This window comes from Aquarana catesbeiana, linkage group LG01 (genome assembly GCF_042186555.1).
Source record: "Aquarana catesbeiana isolate 2022-GZ linkage group LG01, ASM4218655v1, whole genome shotgun sequence".
In the NCBI taxonomy this organism is placed as follows: Eukaryota; Metazoa; Chordata; class Amphibia; order Anura; family Ranidae; genus Aquarana; species Aquarana catesbeiana.
In genome coordinates this window covers 327,034,297-327,053,726 of record NC_133324.1, presented here as the reverse complement: position 1 = coordinate 327,053,726, position 19,430 = coordinate 327,034,297, and the positions used below count along the sequence as shown (strand labels likewise).

The 19,430-nt window shown below is 41.0% G+C and overlaps 1 protein-coding gene across 1 annotated transcript in view; it reads right to left on the bottom strand.

Annotated features, from left to right (window-relative positions):
- The window catches only part of SEC14L2 (SEC14 like lipid binding 2), a 78,696-nt gene continuing 59,266 nt past the window's right edge, over nucleotides 1–19,430 (bottom strand). Inside the window, exons 11-12 of the mRNA XM_073630918.1 lie at nucleotides 9,132–9,301; nucleotides 1–6,546 (exon numbers count right to left, since the gene is read on the bottom strand). Of these exons, the coding sequence (XP_073487019.1) occupies nucleotides 6,404–6,546; nucleotides 9,132–9,301 (313 nt within the window). The 3' untranslated portion in view covers nucleotides 1–6,403. The remainder of the gene's footprint in view (nucleotides 6,547–9,131; nucleotides 9,302–19,430) is intronic.

The following is a 19,430-nucleotide window of genomic DNA, read 5'->3' as shown; positions in this document are numbered from 1 at the left end:
CATTTGCTGACAGATTTATTCAATTTCATAAAAAATGAATGTAAATGCTTTATGGTAGCTAAAACTGGTCACACAAGTGCAGATCTAGTAGGTCCGTTAAAAGATTTTCCTTTGGCCCAAACAATAGGATCATTTTCTCTTTGTCTGGCCCTACATATGGAATAGTAGGTTCTACTAGAAGAATGAATGAGACCACATTTACTGCTGACAATCAGATACACACATATATTTAGTTCAAGGAGTCTGGATGTTTGTGCTCCATTCACCACAGGAAACTGTACGTTAAAGTAATTTGCATTAGTTCCAGTTGTGCATTTTATAGTATTGTATTTTAAACTATTAATATTGTTTTTTGCAGATATTTTAGTATGCTGTGAATTGACTCAATATGAATATGCAAATTTTACAAAGTGTTTAAACCATAATACTAAATAATAATAAAAAATGCATATAAATGTATTTTGTGTAAGTAGAGGCTCATACACACAAGTGACACCCATACCTTCCTCTTTCCTGTAAAGGTTTCCTTTCTATTGGTCTCCTAAGCATGAATGACTGCTAACTACAGGCAACATAATCAATAAATAGGAACTGATAAAGCAGATTCTATCTATGCCAATCATGTGAATTAAATATATGTTTATAGTGTAAACAAGCCTTGAGTTATCAAAGCACTGAGTTGCCTGCATGGATAAAAAAAAAAAACTCTATAGCAAAGTTTTTTGTTTAAAACACAGAAACATGTAAACTTATTATAATGGGTTTATCAACCAAAAAAGATTAAATAAGACTATTTTGTGATCCAAAACTAAAAAGAATTAAAATTAATTCAATCAGTTAAAGCTGAACTCCGTACAGATACACATCAGTTAATATATTTATGTAAATATTTAAAAAGCGTAAGTACCTGAATTTGTTTTGAAATTGAATCTGTTAAGAAGTAGCACACAGACTAGGAGAGGGATGGTTACCTGCTGTACCAAAGGTTAAATGAGAAGTATGGCCAAAGCTATCTTGGCCATACATCTATCTTGGCCATACATCTCATGTGGGTCACAGGAGTGCACTTCCTTGTGCCCACTGTTGGCAGACGTCACAGAAAATCAAGACTCTGAATGTTGCCTTACAGGCAGCTGGATCAGGCTCTCAGTGTGCTTTTGAGAGCCTGAGCCAGCCACTCCCAACCTGCCTTCTGCCCGATGCTTTGGTGAGCGCTGGAGGGGCAGCGCACAGAGTGGTGACTGATAGGAGCAGAAGTGACAGAATCAGCTTTACAGATTTACACATCCTTTGGCAAGTAAAATAATTCCCATGGGAGTATTTCAATGCTTGCCTGGAATTCAGCTTTAGGCTGGGTTCACACTACTGCAGCATGCGGCTCACAGCAGGGATTCGGTGCATCCCCGTTCACCGTTTCAGCCCGAATTTTTTGGCTGAATTCAGACCTGAAACTGACCAAAAGCAAATTTGCACCGGAGAAATGTGATATGTGAACCGGCTCCAAGGAGAGCCGGTCACAATCTCCTGGTATTGCGAATTGGATGCAGCGAATCCACATCCAATTCGCACTAGTGTGAACCCAGCCTTAATCAGTATTTGTAAACAGTAACATAAAATTGGCTGATTTATGAAAAATACAGAAAAGTAAGTAGAGATGTTTCACAGAACAATCCCAATTTAAGTATAAAGTGTAACTGATCCTGTGGGAACAGCCCTTTTTCTAATTCCTCGCTAATTTCATGTAAAAATCTGTCTCGTCACTAGTAGTAAATCTGTCTAAAGCCTAGTACATGCCATTAGTTTTTTTTTTCGTTCATCCCAGCTGGTCAATCCGATGTTAGTACAGTGATTTCCCCGCTGAGCTGTTGTGTTCTGACAGGGGGGCGGCCCTCCCCGCCAGAACACTCTGGTTAGCGCTCGCAGCCATAGGCTGATCGGGAGCCAGTCAGCTGCTGGTTTTCCAGCATGCACATCCGACAGAAGCTGGCTGCCATACACACAGGCCAAATGTTGGCCGGTTTTTATTAAGCCAGCCAATGCCGCACGGCATTTGGCCTGTGTGTACTAGACTTCAGACCTATGTGAATGTGTCACAGTTGGCTGCCCATTACAGATGCATGGACCACTAATACTCATAAAAACTGTCACATAGACTTTGCTAACTGCAGCCTGATCCACGTCTAAATTTGCATATACAGTATGTCCCTCAGTATGCATATCACAGACTCATACCTTTTATGTTTGTGTCTACATAGGTACACATATATTGTTTCTTTTGCAAATTTACAAAAAATTTAAAAACATCAACAGCTATTCTTGCATCTAGAGAGGAAGGCTACGTGAGGTAATTAAAAGTCAAATTTTAACAAAGAAAAAAAAATGATTGAGGTAGAAACCAAAATGTCCATGACAAACACAATGGGGGTGGGGGGATATATTAATACTGGAGCAGACAGAATCTGGAGCAGCTGTGCATGGCAGCCAATAAGCTTCTACTTTTAGCTTGTTCAGCTAAGCTTTGAAAATGAAAGTTAGAAGCTGATTGGTTGCCATTAACAACTGATCCAAATTTTGTCTGCTATAATTCTGATAAATTCCTCTCAATAACCAGTGAGGCGAAATCAGCAAAAAATGTCTCTTCTGCAATAATGAGCCTACCTGCTCACAATCTTTAAGTCTGGGACTTTAGTTCTGCTTTAATTGAACAAGCTGAAGATAAATCTGGAGCAGCTGTGCATGGTAACCAATCCGCTTCTGTCTTCAGTTTGTTCAGTTAAAAGTGTTAGTTCATCTTTACAGACACCCTCCCCTCCCTACTTTCCACACTGTACTTACCATCATGGTTGCTGAGCTGTCAGTGCCCCTGCACAGCTGTTCCAGAGGTCAATGTGACAATGCCGACCAATCAGAATCCATTTGGTCCATCCTGGAAGCTCTGATGAAGATCTGAAGAATCCCCAGACTGCTGGAGCAGCTGGAGGGGTGCTGACAGCTCAGGAAATATGGTGGTAGGTCCAGTGGGGACCAGGGGGTGGGAAGGGTGTCCAGTCTTAGTTCACCATTACATTTTTTCTGTAATGGTAAACTAACCCATTAAGCTTTGAAAATGAAAGATAGAATCTGACTGGTTGCCCAGTATAGATTCTGGCTGCTCCAGATTTGCCAAATTCCCCTCCTGTATATATATAAAATTGAACTGTATGTATATAATTGAATTACCATAATATAAGTACAATTCAAGTGCCACATTAACGGCAATACAACATTTGTGATGACATCACAAATGCTACAGTACGTCTAGACTATAAAAATAATAAAACGGCTTAAAACAGAAGAAATTCTCTGATTATCAGGTGACACTGACATGACAATCACAAGGATTAAAACGATTTATCTCTGTTGTCAGTAATGTGGCCAAGAAATCCTAAAACTCTAAAGTGCTTGTCAGAGGACAATCACAAATAATCTAAGGTATGTATATCATAATATCACTGTAGACTGGATGGTCACTTTTCTGCTGTATACTTTTAGTTACCTCACAGTAAATGTAGTGGCTGCCTAAGTGAATACGGTTACCAGGGAAATAGCCCCACTGTTCAAGGCACTTTCTGCATCTCGCCCCTTTCGTATTCAGAAAACAACGTGTTTGAAAGACACTCTGAGCATGCTTTATGCCTGGAATCTTAAACACTGCGTTGTATTGAATAGAGCAGCATATTCTGTCAATGAGAGGACTTTCACATTAAAGCTGAACTCTAGGCAGACAAAAAAAAAACACACAAGTTATTGTGGCTCCATATTCATTAATAAGACCCAAGTGTATTTACTTTTTAAATTCAAGAATTCAAGTAAATTCCTAAACTATAACTCGAATGAGCTTCGTGCAGTCCCCATACAGCAGAGCTCAGGCTGGCAGAGGCAGAAGTAACACCACCAGACAATCAGTTCTGCTGCAGAGCTCATGTTCTAAAGGGAGCCTGCTGATAAGAGGAGAGAGAGTGACAGAAAAACAAGCTCACCAGTCTGCTGCTTCTTCTTTCACTGTTCAATCACAGGTTGGGGAGGGACAAGACATGTAAGCGTTACTTAAAGTGGAACTTTAGTCAAAAAATTAAATCCTGCTAGATCACTTCAGTCTGACACCTTTTATAGGTATAGATATGTAAAACATTAAAAATAAGTACCTATACTGTTTAGAATGCATTAAGATAAAAAAAAAAAAAAAAAAAAAAAAAAAAACTTCTGCCTTTACAACTCCTTTAAAGCGGTATAAACCTTTCACACATACGGTGCATTCATTTCATCAGTTCAGTCACGTTTTTTTTCAAAGACAGATCTGATGAAGTTAACATCAGTTTTTCATCAGTCTTTACATCAGTTTTTTTACATCCACTACCAATGCAAAAAACAAATGCAAAAACGGACCGTTTGTCTGTTTACATCCATTTTTTGTCCGTTCCGTTTTTTAACAGAACACAAATAGGGCTTCGATCCGTTTAAAAAAATGGATGTTGACGGATGCTGATGATCATCCATTTACATCAGTTTTTCCATAGAGATGCATAGATGTCTGTTTTTCATCCGTCAATGGATGGATGAAAAACGGACAAACAGTCCGCATGTGTGAAAGGAGCCTAAAGATTAGAGTGGAACTAAACCCACTGATTTAACAGTTAAGAAAAAACTGTTACATTCCCAGCAAGCCAGGAATGCCAACTGTCACACTTGCTTGTGTTCTGAACCAAACTGTCAAATCATAAAATGGCTGGTGTTATAACTGATCACATGTGCAGCACCATGGCAGTTCCAGATCAAACAAAAGCAGCTTCCTTGGCTGTAAAGCATAGGAGGGTTTAGTTCTGCTTTAACTGCTGCTCAGAGGCTCTGGGCTTCAACAAAATGGCAGCCTCAAGCAAGAAGAAGCAGGAACAATGCTGGAGGCAATTTACAGCTCACACTCATTTTGGTAGCATATTCATTAATGCGGAATGCTGCATGTTCCTTGCTAAAGAACATTATTTTCTATCAATTGTTATGCTTAAAGTTCTGCTTTAAGTACAGCAGGTAAAAAAAACAGGTCTTCTGCCCTGCCAGTCAGGGCTATGCTGTGTAAATCTCAGCAGTAGATGGATAGATATAGATATATCTATATCTATCTATCTATCTATCTATCTATCTATCTATCTATCTATCTATCTATCTATCTATCTATCTATAGATATATATAAATATATATATAATTTTTATTTATTTTTTTCATCTGTGTATTTTTAGCTGTTTGCCTGGAGTTCAGCATTAACAACAGCTGCACAAGCAAATGTTACTCGCCATCATGTACAGTACCAAGAATAGTGTTAACTTGTGTTAGTAATTCTGCACCTATTTCTAACTGTATTTCTACTTTTATAACTGCCTTTTTAGATTTAGCTCTGATAACCCAATTCTGTTTATCATGTACAGTATATAGTTTACTCTCCTGCATTTTAAGTGATTGGAATAGGTACAAAGCCACATTTCTAACAAGCAGAAATGTACAATATAATGTACTATTACATCTAACACATTTACAGTATGTATCGGCGTGAGACTCGTATTGGGCACATTGGATAACAGATTTGTCATGTAACGAAAGGACAACTGTCATGAAATACACGGAGAGGGAAAATTAGTTAAATACTTATACTTAACCATGAAAGTTTAAATAAAATTAGGTAGAAATTAGTAACATTTCAGAAAAGTAATAAAGTAAGAATTTATGAAGAAATTAAATGTCAGGATTATTGCCAGTCAGTTATAGCTGGCATTTTAAAGGGTTACATGGTCAATCATCTAATACCCAGCAGGAAATAAATCCAAATGACAAGTAATTCTATATCTTATTGCAGAACTCCAGCCAAAACCTTCATTTCATTTTGAGTAGAATGGTGGTAGAACCTCTGTAATTTCTACATATTGCAGCCTAAAGAGTCTGGAATGGAAATAAGATTAAACAGGTCTAATGGGGGATACATTGATACAAACCTGACAAAGGTATTTTAGCCAAAAGCCTGGCTGGAGTTCCATTTTTATGTCTTTTCAGTATTATTGAAGGATGAATAAAATGAAGCAGACTGGCCTGAGTTACACCAATTTCAAGTATGTTGATATTTTTTGTGCTAACCTTATGTACTAATGTTTCAGTAGGCATTTATTAGCATGTAAAAGGGACTATGACAATCAAACACAGTCAATATGTTGCCACTTTAAAATGCAATAAGGGTAAGTTGCGGTACGCCTCATTACATTTTAAGGTCCTTTGTTGTATCCTATATATACATAAATTTCATACATATTATTTGTTTCACAACCAAACTTCAGGGTCTTTGATGGGCTTTACAGCACTCATGGCAATTTTGGTGTCTACTTAGAGGCTGAGGCTGGTTTCCAGATTTTCTTCTAGCTTCTGTATCTTCTCTTCAGAGCTGCGATCTGGCAACAGGACTTCCACAGTGTAGCTAACTTTCTTGGCGTGAATGAAGCTGTATGTATTGTCAAAGCGAAGCACATCTAAACAGGAAACAGGGGGTGTCGGATTAAGAGATAAATAAATGAGTTACTGATCACATCACCTACTGATTACATAAGAACCCGTTATTTAATAAAGTTGGCCATAGACAAGCACATGACTCTCTGAAAATACTAGACATAAAGACATCGGCTTTTCCTATGTAGCCCCAAAACCTGCTGCTGCTTCTTGTGCATTTCAAATAACAGACAATATCAATGTGGTTAACAGCTTCCTTCCCTCTAACTAAGAAGAGAAAGCTTTGTCAGGGCCATACCCATATTTATTAACAGGTAGCACTAAACAGCCCAATCCCTGTTGAAATGTCATAGTTGGCAGTAGAATGTGGACAATGTAATCTGTATATGGTTACCCCAGTCAGTCAGATGTGCATCCCACATTAAAATTAAAGTATAACTACAGGCAAAACATTTTTTTTAGTTTTGGATAGAGTGGAGAGGGATTAAAATGCTTGTCAGTTTTTATTACTGTTTGGGCGCCTCGTTAGGAAGATTCCCCCCTCTGTATTTGTCCTGTTTACTGTTATCATTGAAAGTGAAAGTAAAAGTAAAAGAAAATCCCAAACTTTGGGTTGTCCCCAGAAAAGTAATAGAGGGAAAATTTTCCAATGGGGACACAAGTTCTGGTGACCTGGGGGTCACCAAGGAATACCCTTAATTAGCAGGGGATTTCTTCTCAATTCCTGTTTGGCTATGGGACAGGAAGTGAAGGGAAAACTCTGCAATGGGACACAGATGGCAATAAAAAAAAAAGAAATCGAACGGGGTTATAACTCTCCCTTGCTGTATCCAAAAATGAAATAAAAGTTTTGTCTATAGTTCTACTTTGAACAAAAAAGCTGAAGTTCAGCTTTAACATTTTAAATTTAGTCTTGCACAGTTGTACAGGCTTCTCTCCTGTCCTGAAATTGCTTACTCTGATTTCACTGCACACTGGGAGCTTGTGCATTAAAAGCTTCAGCAAGTCAATTGAGGCTCTACGCTCCTCTCACGATATCCCGTTACGCAAACACTACTTCTCCAGGGGCTTATAAAATTTCGACCGACCCCTTATACTTTGACCCCCTTTGAGAAATTCTGCAGAGCTAGACCCCAAACCTCGGGTTTAATATCACTGATCTATTTCTCTATTATTACCTCTAAAAAAACACCAACACGGTCCTATCACCTTCAATGGGAACTAGGAAATCAGCTAGATCCGGAGGACTGGCAGGTCATGACTTTAACGAGAACTGCTTCACCCGGAGCGCCAACTGGCTCTGCATCTCTTTACTGCAACCAAACTAACGATAGCTAGGGCATGGAAGACACAGGTACTAAGTTTTGAGGCGGTTAAGAATTGCATGGATGATATAATGGTTAACGAAAAGCTGACTGCTGTCCTTTCGGACACTCATGATAAGTTCCTGAAGGTAAAGAGGCCATGGGTCGAAAATACTAAACTCACCAGATTTGATACCACCCTTCTTCAGATTTAATGCACTCTTGCTCCCCACTGCAAGTACCCCCCCCCCTTTTTTCCTCTTCTTCCCCCCTTCTTGACTCCTCCCTTCTTAGCTAATCTCAGCCCCTATTTCTTCTTTAACCTCCCTCTCAATACTCTTACTTCTCAGTTGCACCTAAGAATCCGTCTGGCCACCGGGCATAGCCTTGGATGAGATGGTTACATGGATAGATATTCAGGACTATTTACAGATAGGCCCCTGTTGAGACAAACTCTTCAAGTATTTATTAAAAATCAGAAGCGGTCCTACGGGCATTCCTGAAACCTTAGTGTGTCCAACCACTTTCATGTTTCCAACGTACAATTGTTTTCAGCCTCTGTTATATTTTTATTGTTTTGTTTTTCTTTGATTTACTAGCATACTTATTTTATTTATAAGATGCTAAATTTTATGTTATGTTCATTCATGATGCATTCTCTACACTGTTAAACTGTGAAATTGCTATGGTTATCAATAAAACCTTTTGTAAAAGAAATGTAAAAAAAAAAAAAGCTTCAGCAAGTCAGATAGCGCCTGCCTCACTTCCTTGAGGACATCCAACATCATCTAGAGCAGGGGACTAACTTTCTAAAAAAAACCCAGCCAGTTTACTGACCTTCAGACTTTAGGGGTCCAGATTGTGGTTATTGGGAGCATAAAAGGTCCTGACATAAGTGCCACATCATTGGTCTCAATGGGGGGAATTGTGTCCCATCATTGGTGTCATTGGGAGAAATTGTGCCCCATCATTGGTGTCATTGGGAGGAATTGTGCCCCTTCACTGGTGTCAGTGGGAGGAATTAGGCCTCATTGTTAGCATCAATGGATTAAATAGTGCAGTTTGGAGACCACTGATCTAATGCTTTCCTCCCCAGCCTTACTGTCCCTGGCCTGTTATATATTTATAATGACTGCTGTTTACTGCAAAGACAGCCAACGAGAGCAGGCATTAACATTAATCAATGTATTACAGCTTAGTGAGTAGAATCTGACATTCCAACAGTCACTATTGAATGTGCTTCCATTTACTGGTTTGCAGCCAACTGCTTAGCAGTATGTATCACAGTTCACTCTTGGACTCACATGTTCCAGCCTCAGCGCAGGTCAAGCTCCCGTCTTCTGGTACCATATGCGCATTGTACCTTTCATTTGGCACCGCTTCAGCCATTTCTCCAGCCTTCTGTCTCTCTCCTGGTTTGGTCTTTCGGAAAACCCCAAACCCAATATCACCACCATCAGACTGGAATTGCCACCTGTGTAAACGCAGTTATTTGTTTGTGACTAGTCAATAGATTTACAGAGATAATCTAAAATGCTTTTGAAGTCACGTGCACATATACTTCTGACCCACAGGTCCTCTTACTACAAAAAATCTGATTTAAAAAAAAAAAAATTGTACGAGTACTGAAAGAGGTAAAAAAAACCTGCACAATTAAAAAAATATATATATTTTATAGAAAAAGCAAATTTTCCCATTATGCAAATCATAATGAACCGCGTATAATCACATTTCCATCATCCAGGTTAAAATCTTATAGAGATCGACCATGGTGCACAAAGGCATACTTAACACCTCATTGGTAGAGGCAAATTCCTAAGTGCTATCGCACTGGTACCTTGTTCCTACAAGGATAGAAAATTAATACTATGGTACTTCACCCCTAATGCTTTCGGGGATTCGGACAGGAAGGAGATATGTACTATGTATGGTGGTCTTGCCTGAAGGTCTGACATTTCTGGATCAGGATGTTCAACCTGATCTACTCAGTGACGGGACAAAATATACCTAGAGGGGCCAAAACGGGGTTGTTTAGTGATCTACCAGAGGAGATCCCCAGACATCTGCAAACTCTCATATTCTTCATTCTTTTAGCGGCTAAAATAACTATTGCACGTGCATGGAAATCACTTGTAATCAATATTGCCCTGTTGAAACACAAGATATCATGGATCATGATCAATGAAAAACTGACTAGTATTCGACAAGATAAGCAAGCTAGGTTTGAAAAAGTGTAGAATCCTTGGATTGCTTATCTCCAGGCTCCCTGAAGGCTGGGCTATTTTGTGAGGGGAGACCCGGGGTGAAGGGACCCACCCAACCCTACTCTTCTCTTCAATTTTCTTGCTATTGGTTCTGTTATATCATGTGGAAAATTTTTGGTAGGATACTGTCAGGGGATGGTAAAGTCTCCCCAAATATGCTATATTCTTGATTATTATGTTTTGTTGATGTTTACCGGGTCAGGGACACTGATCATATTGGATAACGCATCCTTGCTTTAACTATTTCATGATGATCATTTGAACATTAACGTCTGTATGATGATTTCAAATTGTAATAAAAACTATTGAAACAGAAAAATCATTTAGAGAAAGGACTTTCCCAGATGAAAACTACAGTAGTTTGTTTGAGAAAAATCTTCTATGCTGCTTCTTCAATTTATTTGCTAACAATAACAAACACGATTTGACTCCACTCACGTTAAAAAAAAAAAAAAAAAATCGAACAAACGTTCCTACAGTGAAAATGATCAAATAAAATTCTACTAGTGCATGACTAGCTTTACTCTGTCCCTGTAACAGAGAGTCGTCGTCACTGGGACAGGAAGACAAAGCAAATAATATTAACTTGATGAATTTTCTAACCCAGGGGTAGGCAACCTTCTGAGCACAGTGTGCCGAAAAATGTTTTCAAAGAAATTGAGAGTGCTCAGATCAGCCCCGATTCTTGCAACGCCACACCTCAGATCACTGTCCCCCCTGCAAATCGGTTTCACCCCTACCCCCCTGCTCATCTGTCCCACCACTGCACCCCCCTGCTCATCTGTCCCACCGCTGTACCCTGCTGCTCATCTGCCCCACCACGGTACCCCCCTGCTCATCTGCCCCACCATTGTATACCCTGCACATCTGCCCCACCACTGTACTACCCTGCGCATCTGCTGCACCACTGTAACCCCCTGCTCATCTGCCCCAGAACCGTAACCCACTTTCTCATGTGTCCCACCAATGTATCTCCTACATATCTGTTTCACCTCTGTACCCCCCTGCTCTTCTGCCCCACCTCTGTAACCCCCCTGCTCATCTGTTCCACCAATACACCTCCTTTCACATCTGCCCCATTGCTCTACCCCCCTGCTCTTCTGTCCCACTGCTGAACCCCTTTCTCATCTCTTCCACCGCTGTACCCTCCTGCTCATCTGCTCCACCGCTGTACCCTCTTCTCATCTATGATATGCATGATATGCAGAGTGGTGAAAGGAAGCAGAGATGAAACACATCTACCTGTCCTGGAACACTCATCCTGCTGATCCACCTCTCACATCCAGCCCACGTGCTTATATGTGATGTATGTAATGTATGTGATGTCACATACAAGCATCTGGAGTGGATGTGCAATGATGAGCTCAGGTCAGGGGCATTTTCTGAAAGCAGTGGGCCTGTGTGCAGGATCATAAGTTGGGCCCCCGCAACTGAGAAAAAGTGCGGCGCTCTGCACCACAGGAAAAGTTTGGTGTGATTTGCATTGCGCTGATTACTGGCTCTGGCTTAAAGGGACACAGAGTGCAGGGGTTCAGTAGTAAGTGACGCAAAGGTTCAGGAATAATTTCAACAAAGTTCTCATAAGCTCAACAGTAATTCCACAAACTGTCATACGATTGTGATTTTCTCAATCACAGTGAAATCCCTTCTTTCCGAGATTGGTAGTGGCAACCAAGCGAGTCATCTTCCTACAGATGGTAATTGGTTTTAGCTGTGGCCAATGACGGTCCTCCTCCTCTTGGAAACAGGGACCGCCCCCCCCCCCCCAGAAGAACTGCACCCAATCTCGTCCTCATCACAAAAGCTGATGATTGCAACTACAGCAAAAGTTAGAGAACCAAACAATGCTTCCCATCTTTTACAATGTGTGGGGGCACAGAGCCTCCCCCGTAGTGCAGGTGTGGTGTGGGGAACTCTGAAATTAGAATACATTAGTGTGTCACTGACACTTCCCTGCGCTGCTCTGCTGATGGGGAGGGAATCAAGTGCCGGCAAAAGAGGCTTTGTGTGCCACTTGCGGCACCAGTGCCAGGGATTGCCTACCCCTGTTCTAACCCATGTTCATTTACTGAAGAAAGTTTTTTGTTGCAGTCTGTGCCTTCACTGATGAGACTTCCTATTACCACCTATCCCAAAAAGAGGAGTGGGGTGGAATCCCCAAAATGGGGACACATGCAGGAAATAAAAACCAGTAGAAGGTCTATCCCTTCATTTCTCAGTCCATGCCTAAAAAGATATCCAAAGTTGAGGTTTAAAGCATATACAGTATCAAGGGAAAAAAAGGAAAAACATATTGCACTTGATAAGGTCAGGGATTTAATTTAGAGTTCTCACTTAATATGATGCCTACATGTAAATCTGTTTTTAACTTTTTGGCTGTTGAACTCAATTGTTTCTGCTTTTGTTTTCTTGTAACTATATTGCCATGGTATTGAAGCTTGTGTTCGTAACCCGGGTGACTCCTGTTGTTGTTTACCCTTGCCCTGTGTGGGGGGGGGTTGTGCTAATGCTATTGTTTGTATAAAAGGCCTTGGAAAGATTAAAGAGCAGCAGTCCATTATGCTCAAGAACTGATACACGGATTTCTGACTCTGTGTCTTAATTCCTATATGAAGCAATAATTTGGCAAAGCAATATAAACTATAAGCAACTTATTTAACAGCTGCATCTAACATTTTGGCGCCTGAACAGGGACTCACCGATGATACTACAAGAGGTGGATGAGCTACGCTGACGGAACAAAAGAAATAGGCATTCCGGGAATCACAGATCAAAAAAAAAAACCTGCGCAGGTAAGAAAAAGCTTTATTTTTCTTATATTCTGTGCTCCCCTGATTTGTGCCTATCCGTTCTGTCAGTTACGGTTCTCCTGGTTTTAAAACACCAGCCTCTGTAGTGGTGAGTCTAGAATTACTGCATATTTTAGTTTATATTGCTGGAATTATTTGTTTGTTTTTGTTATCTGTGTTTGTCTTGTCTGTCTTGTTGAGAAAGTGAATGAGCCTTGTCAAGGATGGTATGAGTTAGAAGGGGATTGCCGAACTAAGCAACAGAATGCGCCTTACCTCACACGATTGGGAACCTGAGGGCTTGTGAGCTTGGGGGTCTGACGCTTATGCTTAACCTCACATCTAACTCATAAACCATAGACGGGTTGAGAGTATAAGCCCTGTCTGCTCCATAAAGCAGGGATAAGAGTGTATGAGAGGGATTCCCAGATACGAGGGGGGGAATAAGGTCTCAACAAAGTCCCGAGATCTAGTCGGATACCTGGCCACTTAAAGGAATGCTTGTATATGTTGTAGCCGCGTTTTTGTATATGTTGTAGCCGCATTCTGGTTTGTTATTGGGCTAGCATATAAAGTAATTATTTATTTTTGGGCTAGCATATAAAGTAATTTGGTTTCAGAAATCTCATTCCGGAGAGGTTTCTAGAATTCTAGCACCCTAGGAGGAAGGCAACGAGGAACTAGTGTAACTTAGCTGGTTTGCTATTGGGCTAGCATATAAAGTAATTATTAATTCTTGTATATGTTGTAGCCGCATTATATTGTACACTAAGTGTCCCACACGCTACCTAGGCAGGACTGTTAGAATGGGCCAGAGGAACACAAAACCCCGTCAGGGAATTGTAGCACATTACACAGTGCCACAGATAATTAAAAACATCTGTGGAGAAGATGAAGCACGGGACTTAAAGGATGTCCTTCGTAAATTTAAGGTGAAAGGAGCAGCGGGTTTAGACCCGGATGTATGGAGTGAAATAGTGAAAAAAAAAAAAAGTGAAATAAAAAGGGACAGACAAGGAGAGGTGTTAGAGAAGCAATGGATGCGTCAGGTTCAATGCTTAATTAAGGTCTCAAATAGAGCGAAAGAAGAGGGGTGGAAGTATAATCCAGATTGTGATGGTTGGGATATGAAAGATAGAAGAACAAAAAATGTCGAGGCTCCCAGCTCAGCCATCCCACCCCCATACACTGACGTAGAACGCAAACCACACAAGATATATCCGGTACTTGAGGGGAGAGGATGGGTTTGTCAGGATTGTGGAGCACAAAACCCAGAATGGGCAGTAGAATGTGTGCATTGTGGGGCACAAGAATTTCATTCAGAAACTGTAGCTCCCGTACGCACTGATACATGCATTATAGTAAAGCCAGCTGTTTTTTTGTAGATTTGTGACACAGTTAATGAATACACATGAAGCGACCTGGCAGGATGGGGAGGATCTATGCAGACACAAAATGACTCTGACCCTGTTTAACCAGTTTATGACAGAAATAGGTCCACACAGACCTGCAGGACAAGTTGATGGGGATGGCAATTTAGAGACAGGACATGTCAGACATATAGACTCAAGGGCCCCTTTTATTGCTAGATTAGAAGCTTTTTGTCAGGCAAAACAACAGGAGAGGGGGTCCATATCACCCATGAAGCAAATGCCAGGACAGACTGTTTCGGAATTTTACTTATCTATGGAAAGTATGATGGCAGATGAGGGATTGGACTTGGCCCTGCCAGTCACAATCCGAGCCTTCAATAGACAATTTATGGAGGGATTAATTCCACAGATAAGTGAGAGACTGAAAGCCTGCACACCAGAGTGGAGGGCAACTAGAGATAGAGGGACGTTGTTACAAAAAGCGCAAGGCATAGAGGCGGACTTAGCAGAAACCAAAGGGAGGAAATCTCATGCTATTAACGCACTCGGGGGTCCCCAAGAGCAAGGTAGAGGTTCCTTTCGCAAACCCCTTACCTGTCACTACTGTAACAAGATTGGTCACATCAGACGCAACTGTAAGAAAAGAATAAGGGATGAAGGAGAGGAAGGTGTTGATTCTCCAGTTAATCAGAGAAGGAACCAGCCCAGGGACAACAAAAATAGTCATATCAGGCAGCAGGGAGATGGTCCACGAGCATGACTCACCCCGGTTTTAGAAAAATCCAAAACAACAATGCTTAAGACAAATATAACGGTTGGTAATAAGAAAATCTCTTGTTTAGTCGATACAGGAGCTTCACGCTCGTTACTTTCTGACTCTGAACTACTCCCTGGCCAAAAATCACCTGACACTTTACTAATAACTGGATATGATGGCATTTTAGCCGACGCCCCGCTTACAAAACCTCTGAAAGTTAAAGTAGGAAACCACATGTTCCTTTCACGCTTTCTGGTATCCAGAGGAGCCCCCACTAATTTGTTAGGAGCTGACATTTTGCAGAAAATAGGAGCTAACATTACCTATCACCCAGATGGCACTGTCACCTTAGCTATAGGGGATAATCAAGAACACATGGAGATGTGTAACCTGATACAATACCTAGAGGAGGAATCGGAATTGTCCGGCCCACCTCCTTCAGACTTAGATCAGATTTTGTTGTCCCTTCCAGGAGAACTATGGGAGAAACATCCAGCTGATGTTGGACTTTTGCCCATACCTCCGGTTACCCTACAGCTGATTCCAGGAGCAGTGCTTCCCCAACAAAAGCAGTATCCACTTAGTGCACCTCAAGAGACGGCCATAGAAATGCAGGTCCAATCCTTCTTAAAAAGTGGAGTTCTAAAAGAGGTAAAATCACCGGCAAACACTCCCTTGTACCCGGTTAAAAAGAAATCAGTAGCCGGTAGTCCAGTTAAGTATAGAATGGTCCAAGACCTTAGAGCGGTCAACAAAATACTAGCCCCGATGACACCTTTAGTACCCAATCCACATACATTACTGTCACAAATACCATCAACCAGTATGTACTTTACGGTTATAGATTTAGCGAATGCTTTCTTTTCCGTCCCGCTTGCTGAAGAATGCCAACTTTGGTTCGCATTTTCAATCAAAAATCGGCAACTAACCTGGACACGCCTACCTCAGGGTATGGCACATTCACCTACCTTGTATTAGCAAGCATTGCAAACGGTGTTGGGAGAATGGGTACCACCAGATTCCTGTGTATTGTTACAATATGTGGATGATTTATTGTTATGCTGCCCTGACAAGGAAACTTGTTTGGCCACCACCCTTAATTTGTTGCGATTTTTGGCAGAAAAAGGTTGCAAGGTTAATAAGAAAAAGTTACAAGTGTGTCAGGAAAAAGTTATCTTTTTGGGACATTGTATATCACAGGGTACGAGACATCTCACTGAGGAGAGGGTTCAAGTGATAAAGGGAATGTTACCCCCACGGAATTTCAAACAATTGCGTATGTTTTTAGGTATCGTGTCATATTGTAGACAGTGGATACCACATGCTAGCGCTTTGATGCAGCCATTATACGATTGTTTGAAAATTGTACCGTATATGCTTACAGAAATAGCTTATGAGTCGTTTATCACTTTGAAAAAGTTGTTGATTTCTGCCCCGGCTATTGGTATACCAGATTACACCAAGATATTTAATCTGTACATTGCTGAGATCACTGGACACGCCACAGGTGTTCTGACACAGGCACATGTAAAACAAAGACCAGTCGCTTACTTTTCAGCAGCATTAGATCCAGTATCTAGAGGTTCACCGTCTTGTGTACGGGCGGTAGCTGCAGTGTCAATTATCATAGATAAGTCATCAGAGATTGTTCTAGACAATCCAGTCGTAGTGCATACCACACATGACATACATGCAATCTTGTCTCAGGTACAGTACAAACACATTTCAATGGCTAGGCAATTAAGATTACAGTGTACTTTACTCTTACCTCCAAATGTTACTTTTCAGCGCTGTACAACCTTAAATTTGGCCACCTTTTTGCCTCTTCAGTCACCAGATTTGGCAAGGGGGAATGATAGTACTAATAGTACTAGTGAGAAAAGAAATGAGGACACTGACACTCTTTTGTTTAAAGAAGTAGATCAGCACGATTGTTTTCAGCTCATGGAACAGGAGACAATGGGATTTCCACATGTTACAGATACACCAATTTTAAATGCTGAGCACACCTTGTATATAGATGGTAGTAGGTTTGCTGATGACAAGGGTAAATATCACACAGGGTATGCCGTAGTGACTGATACACAGGTGATTGAAGCACAGGCCTTACCAGCCCACATGTCAGCACAGGAAGCAGAATTAAAAGCTTTAGAACAAGCCCTAGAATACTTAAAAGAACGAGAAGGGAATATTTACACTGACTCCGCTTACGCTTATGGCGTAGCGCATGATTATGGCCATATATGGAAGGCTAGAGGTTATCTGACAGCAGCAGGTACACCTGTAAAACATGGAGAAGGGATTAAGAGAGTCCTGAACAATCTTCAAAAGGTTAAACGAGTAGCCATTATGAAGATAGCGGCACACACGAGCGCAAAAACAATTGAGGCAAAAGGAAATGCATTTGCAGATTTGACTGCAAAACAGGCAGCTCTAGGGGAAGGAAGCCCTGAGACCTTAGCAGCGGTAGAGGTGAGTATCCCAGAACCAACATGGCAGCAGCTGAGTAAATTACAGGAGCAAGCAGGAGAGAGCGAGAAAGATAAGTGGGTCAGAATGGGAGCAGCACCAGACCTTGACAATGTATGGAGGGAAGGGGGCAAAATATGCCTGCCTGCCTCTCTGTACCCAGCAATGGCAGTGGCAGTTCATCTACCCACACACGTCAGTTCCAATTCCATGTATAGGATTGTGAACCAAGGATGGCTCGCCCCTGGATTCAGTAGCACTGCAAGAAACTACTGTGCAGCCTGCCAAATCTGTCTCCTGAATAACCCAGGACAGAGAGTAAAAACCCCACGAAAACACCAGGTCCGGGCCCAATACCCCTTCCAGAGACTGCAGATTGATTACATACAAATGCCTAAGAGCGGCCCTTTTGAATTTGTCCTCGTGTGTATTGATTTATTTTCAGGTTGTCCTGAAAGTTATCCAGTAAAAACAGCTACAGCAAAAGCCACAGCTAAGAAACTGATCACTGAGTTAATACCTAGGTTTGGTCTTCCTGAAACCATAGAATCAGATAGGGGGACACACTTTACAGGAGAAATCATGCAGAATGTGATGACCATGTTAGGGGTTCAACAAAGTTTTCACACCCCTTACCACCCACAGAGTTCAGGATCAGTGGAGAGAGTAAATGGGACAATAAAGTTAAAAATACAAAAGGCAATGCAAGGGTTAAACAAGCCATGGCCTGAATGTCTGCTTTTGGTTTTAGTCTCTATAAGGTACACTCCAACAGGAAAAACAGGATTGTCCCCATATGAGATACTTTTTGGTAATGCGCCTAGATTAGGTCTATACTTTCCACAGAGTATGCAATTGCAATGTGACAGTTTGACTGCATATGTAATACAATTACAACAACGTCTAACTAAGATCCACAAAAGTGGGTATTCTTCTCTTCCAGACCCTAATTCAATAGCAGGTACACATACTCTGCTACCAGGGGATTATGTATATGTGAAGAAACACACCAGAAAGACATTGGAACCCAGGTTTGAAGGTCCTTACCAAGTACTCTTGACCACAGCCACCTCAGTAAAGCTGGAAGGAAAACCTACCTGGATACACGCATCACATTGCAAGAAACAACCCGAGAAAACAACATGATGAAATATCTACTTACATATTTTTTGTTGAAGATTGTTGTTTTACAAATATATGCATGGACTCCTGGTATTAATGTACTTGAAGTAGAGGAAACAACAACTTTCGAATGGGCTATAGATGATCCTAAAGTAGCAAATTATTATTGACAAAGGTAGACTAGTACATCTTTCCTCACAGATACAACAGGATACTGCACCACATTGGTGGGATATATTTAGTGGAATGTCTTCTACAGCAACCAATACCTTTCACTGGTTGTTAAGTCCAATGGTAATTATTATTCTAATATTAATATCACTTACAATCACGAATATATGTGTATACAGGAAAATAAATAGGAAAATTAGGAGAATAGACAGGGTATACCGATAAATGTGTATTGACATCACCCTACTCCTATAAAACTCCTCTTCTTGAATTTTAAGATGTTGGTAATACCTAGGGGGATGGGTTCTACCCCTCTGACAACTCGCGGTCAGGGAAAGGACTCTGGGGAAAAACTGACTAGAACTTATTCATGAGGACCCAGGGGGAAGGAGAGGATGATGTCAAAGGGGGAAATTGATAAGGTCAGGGATTTAATTTAGAGTTCTCACTTAATATGATGCCTACATGTAAATCTGTTTTTAACTTTTTGGCTGTTGAACTCAATTGTTTCTGCTTTTGTTTTCTTGTAACTATATTGCCATGGTATTGAAGCTTGTGTTCGTAACCCGGGTGACTCCTGTTGTTGTTTACCCTTGCCCTGTGTGGGGGGGGGTTGTGCTAATGCTATTGTTTGTATAAAAGGCCTTGGAAAGATTAA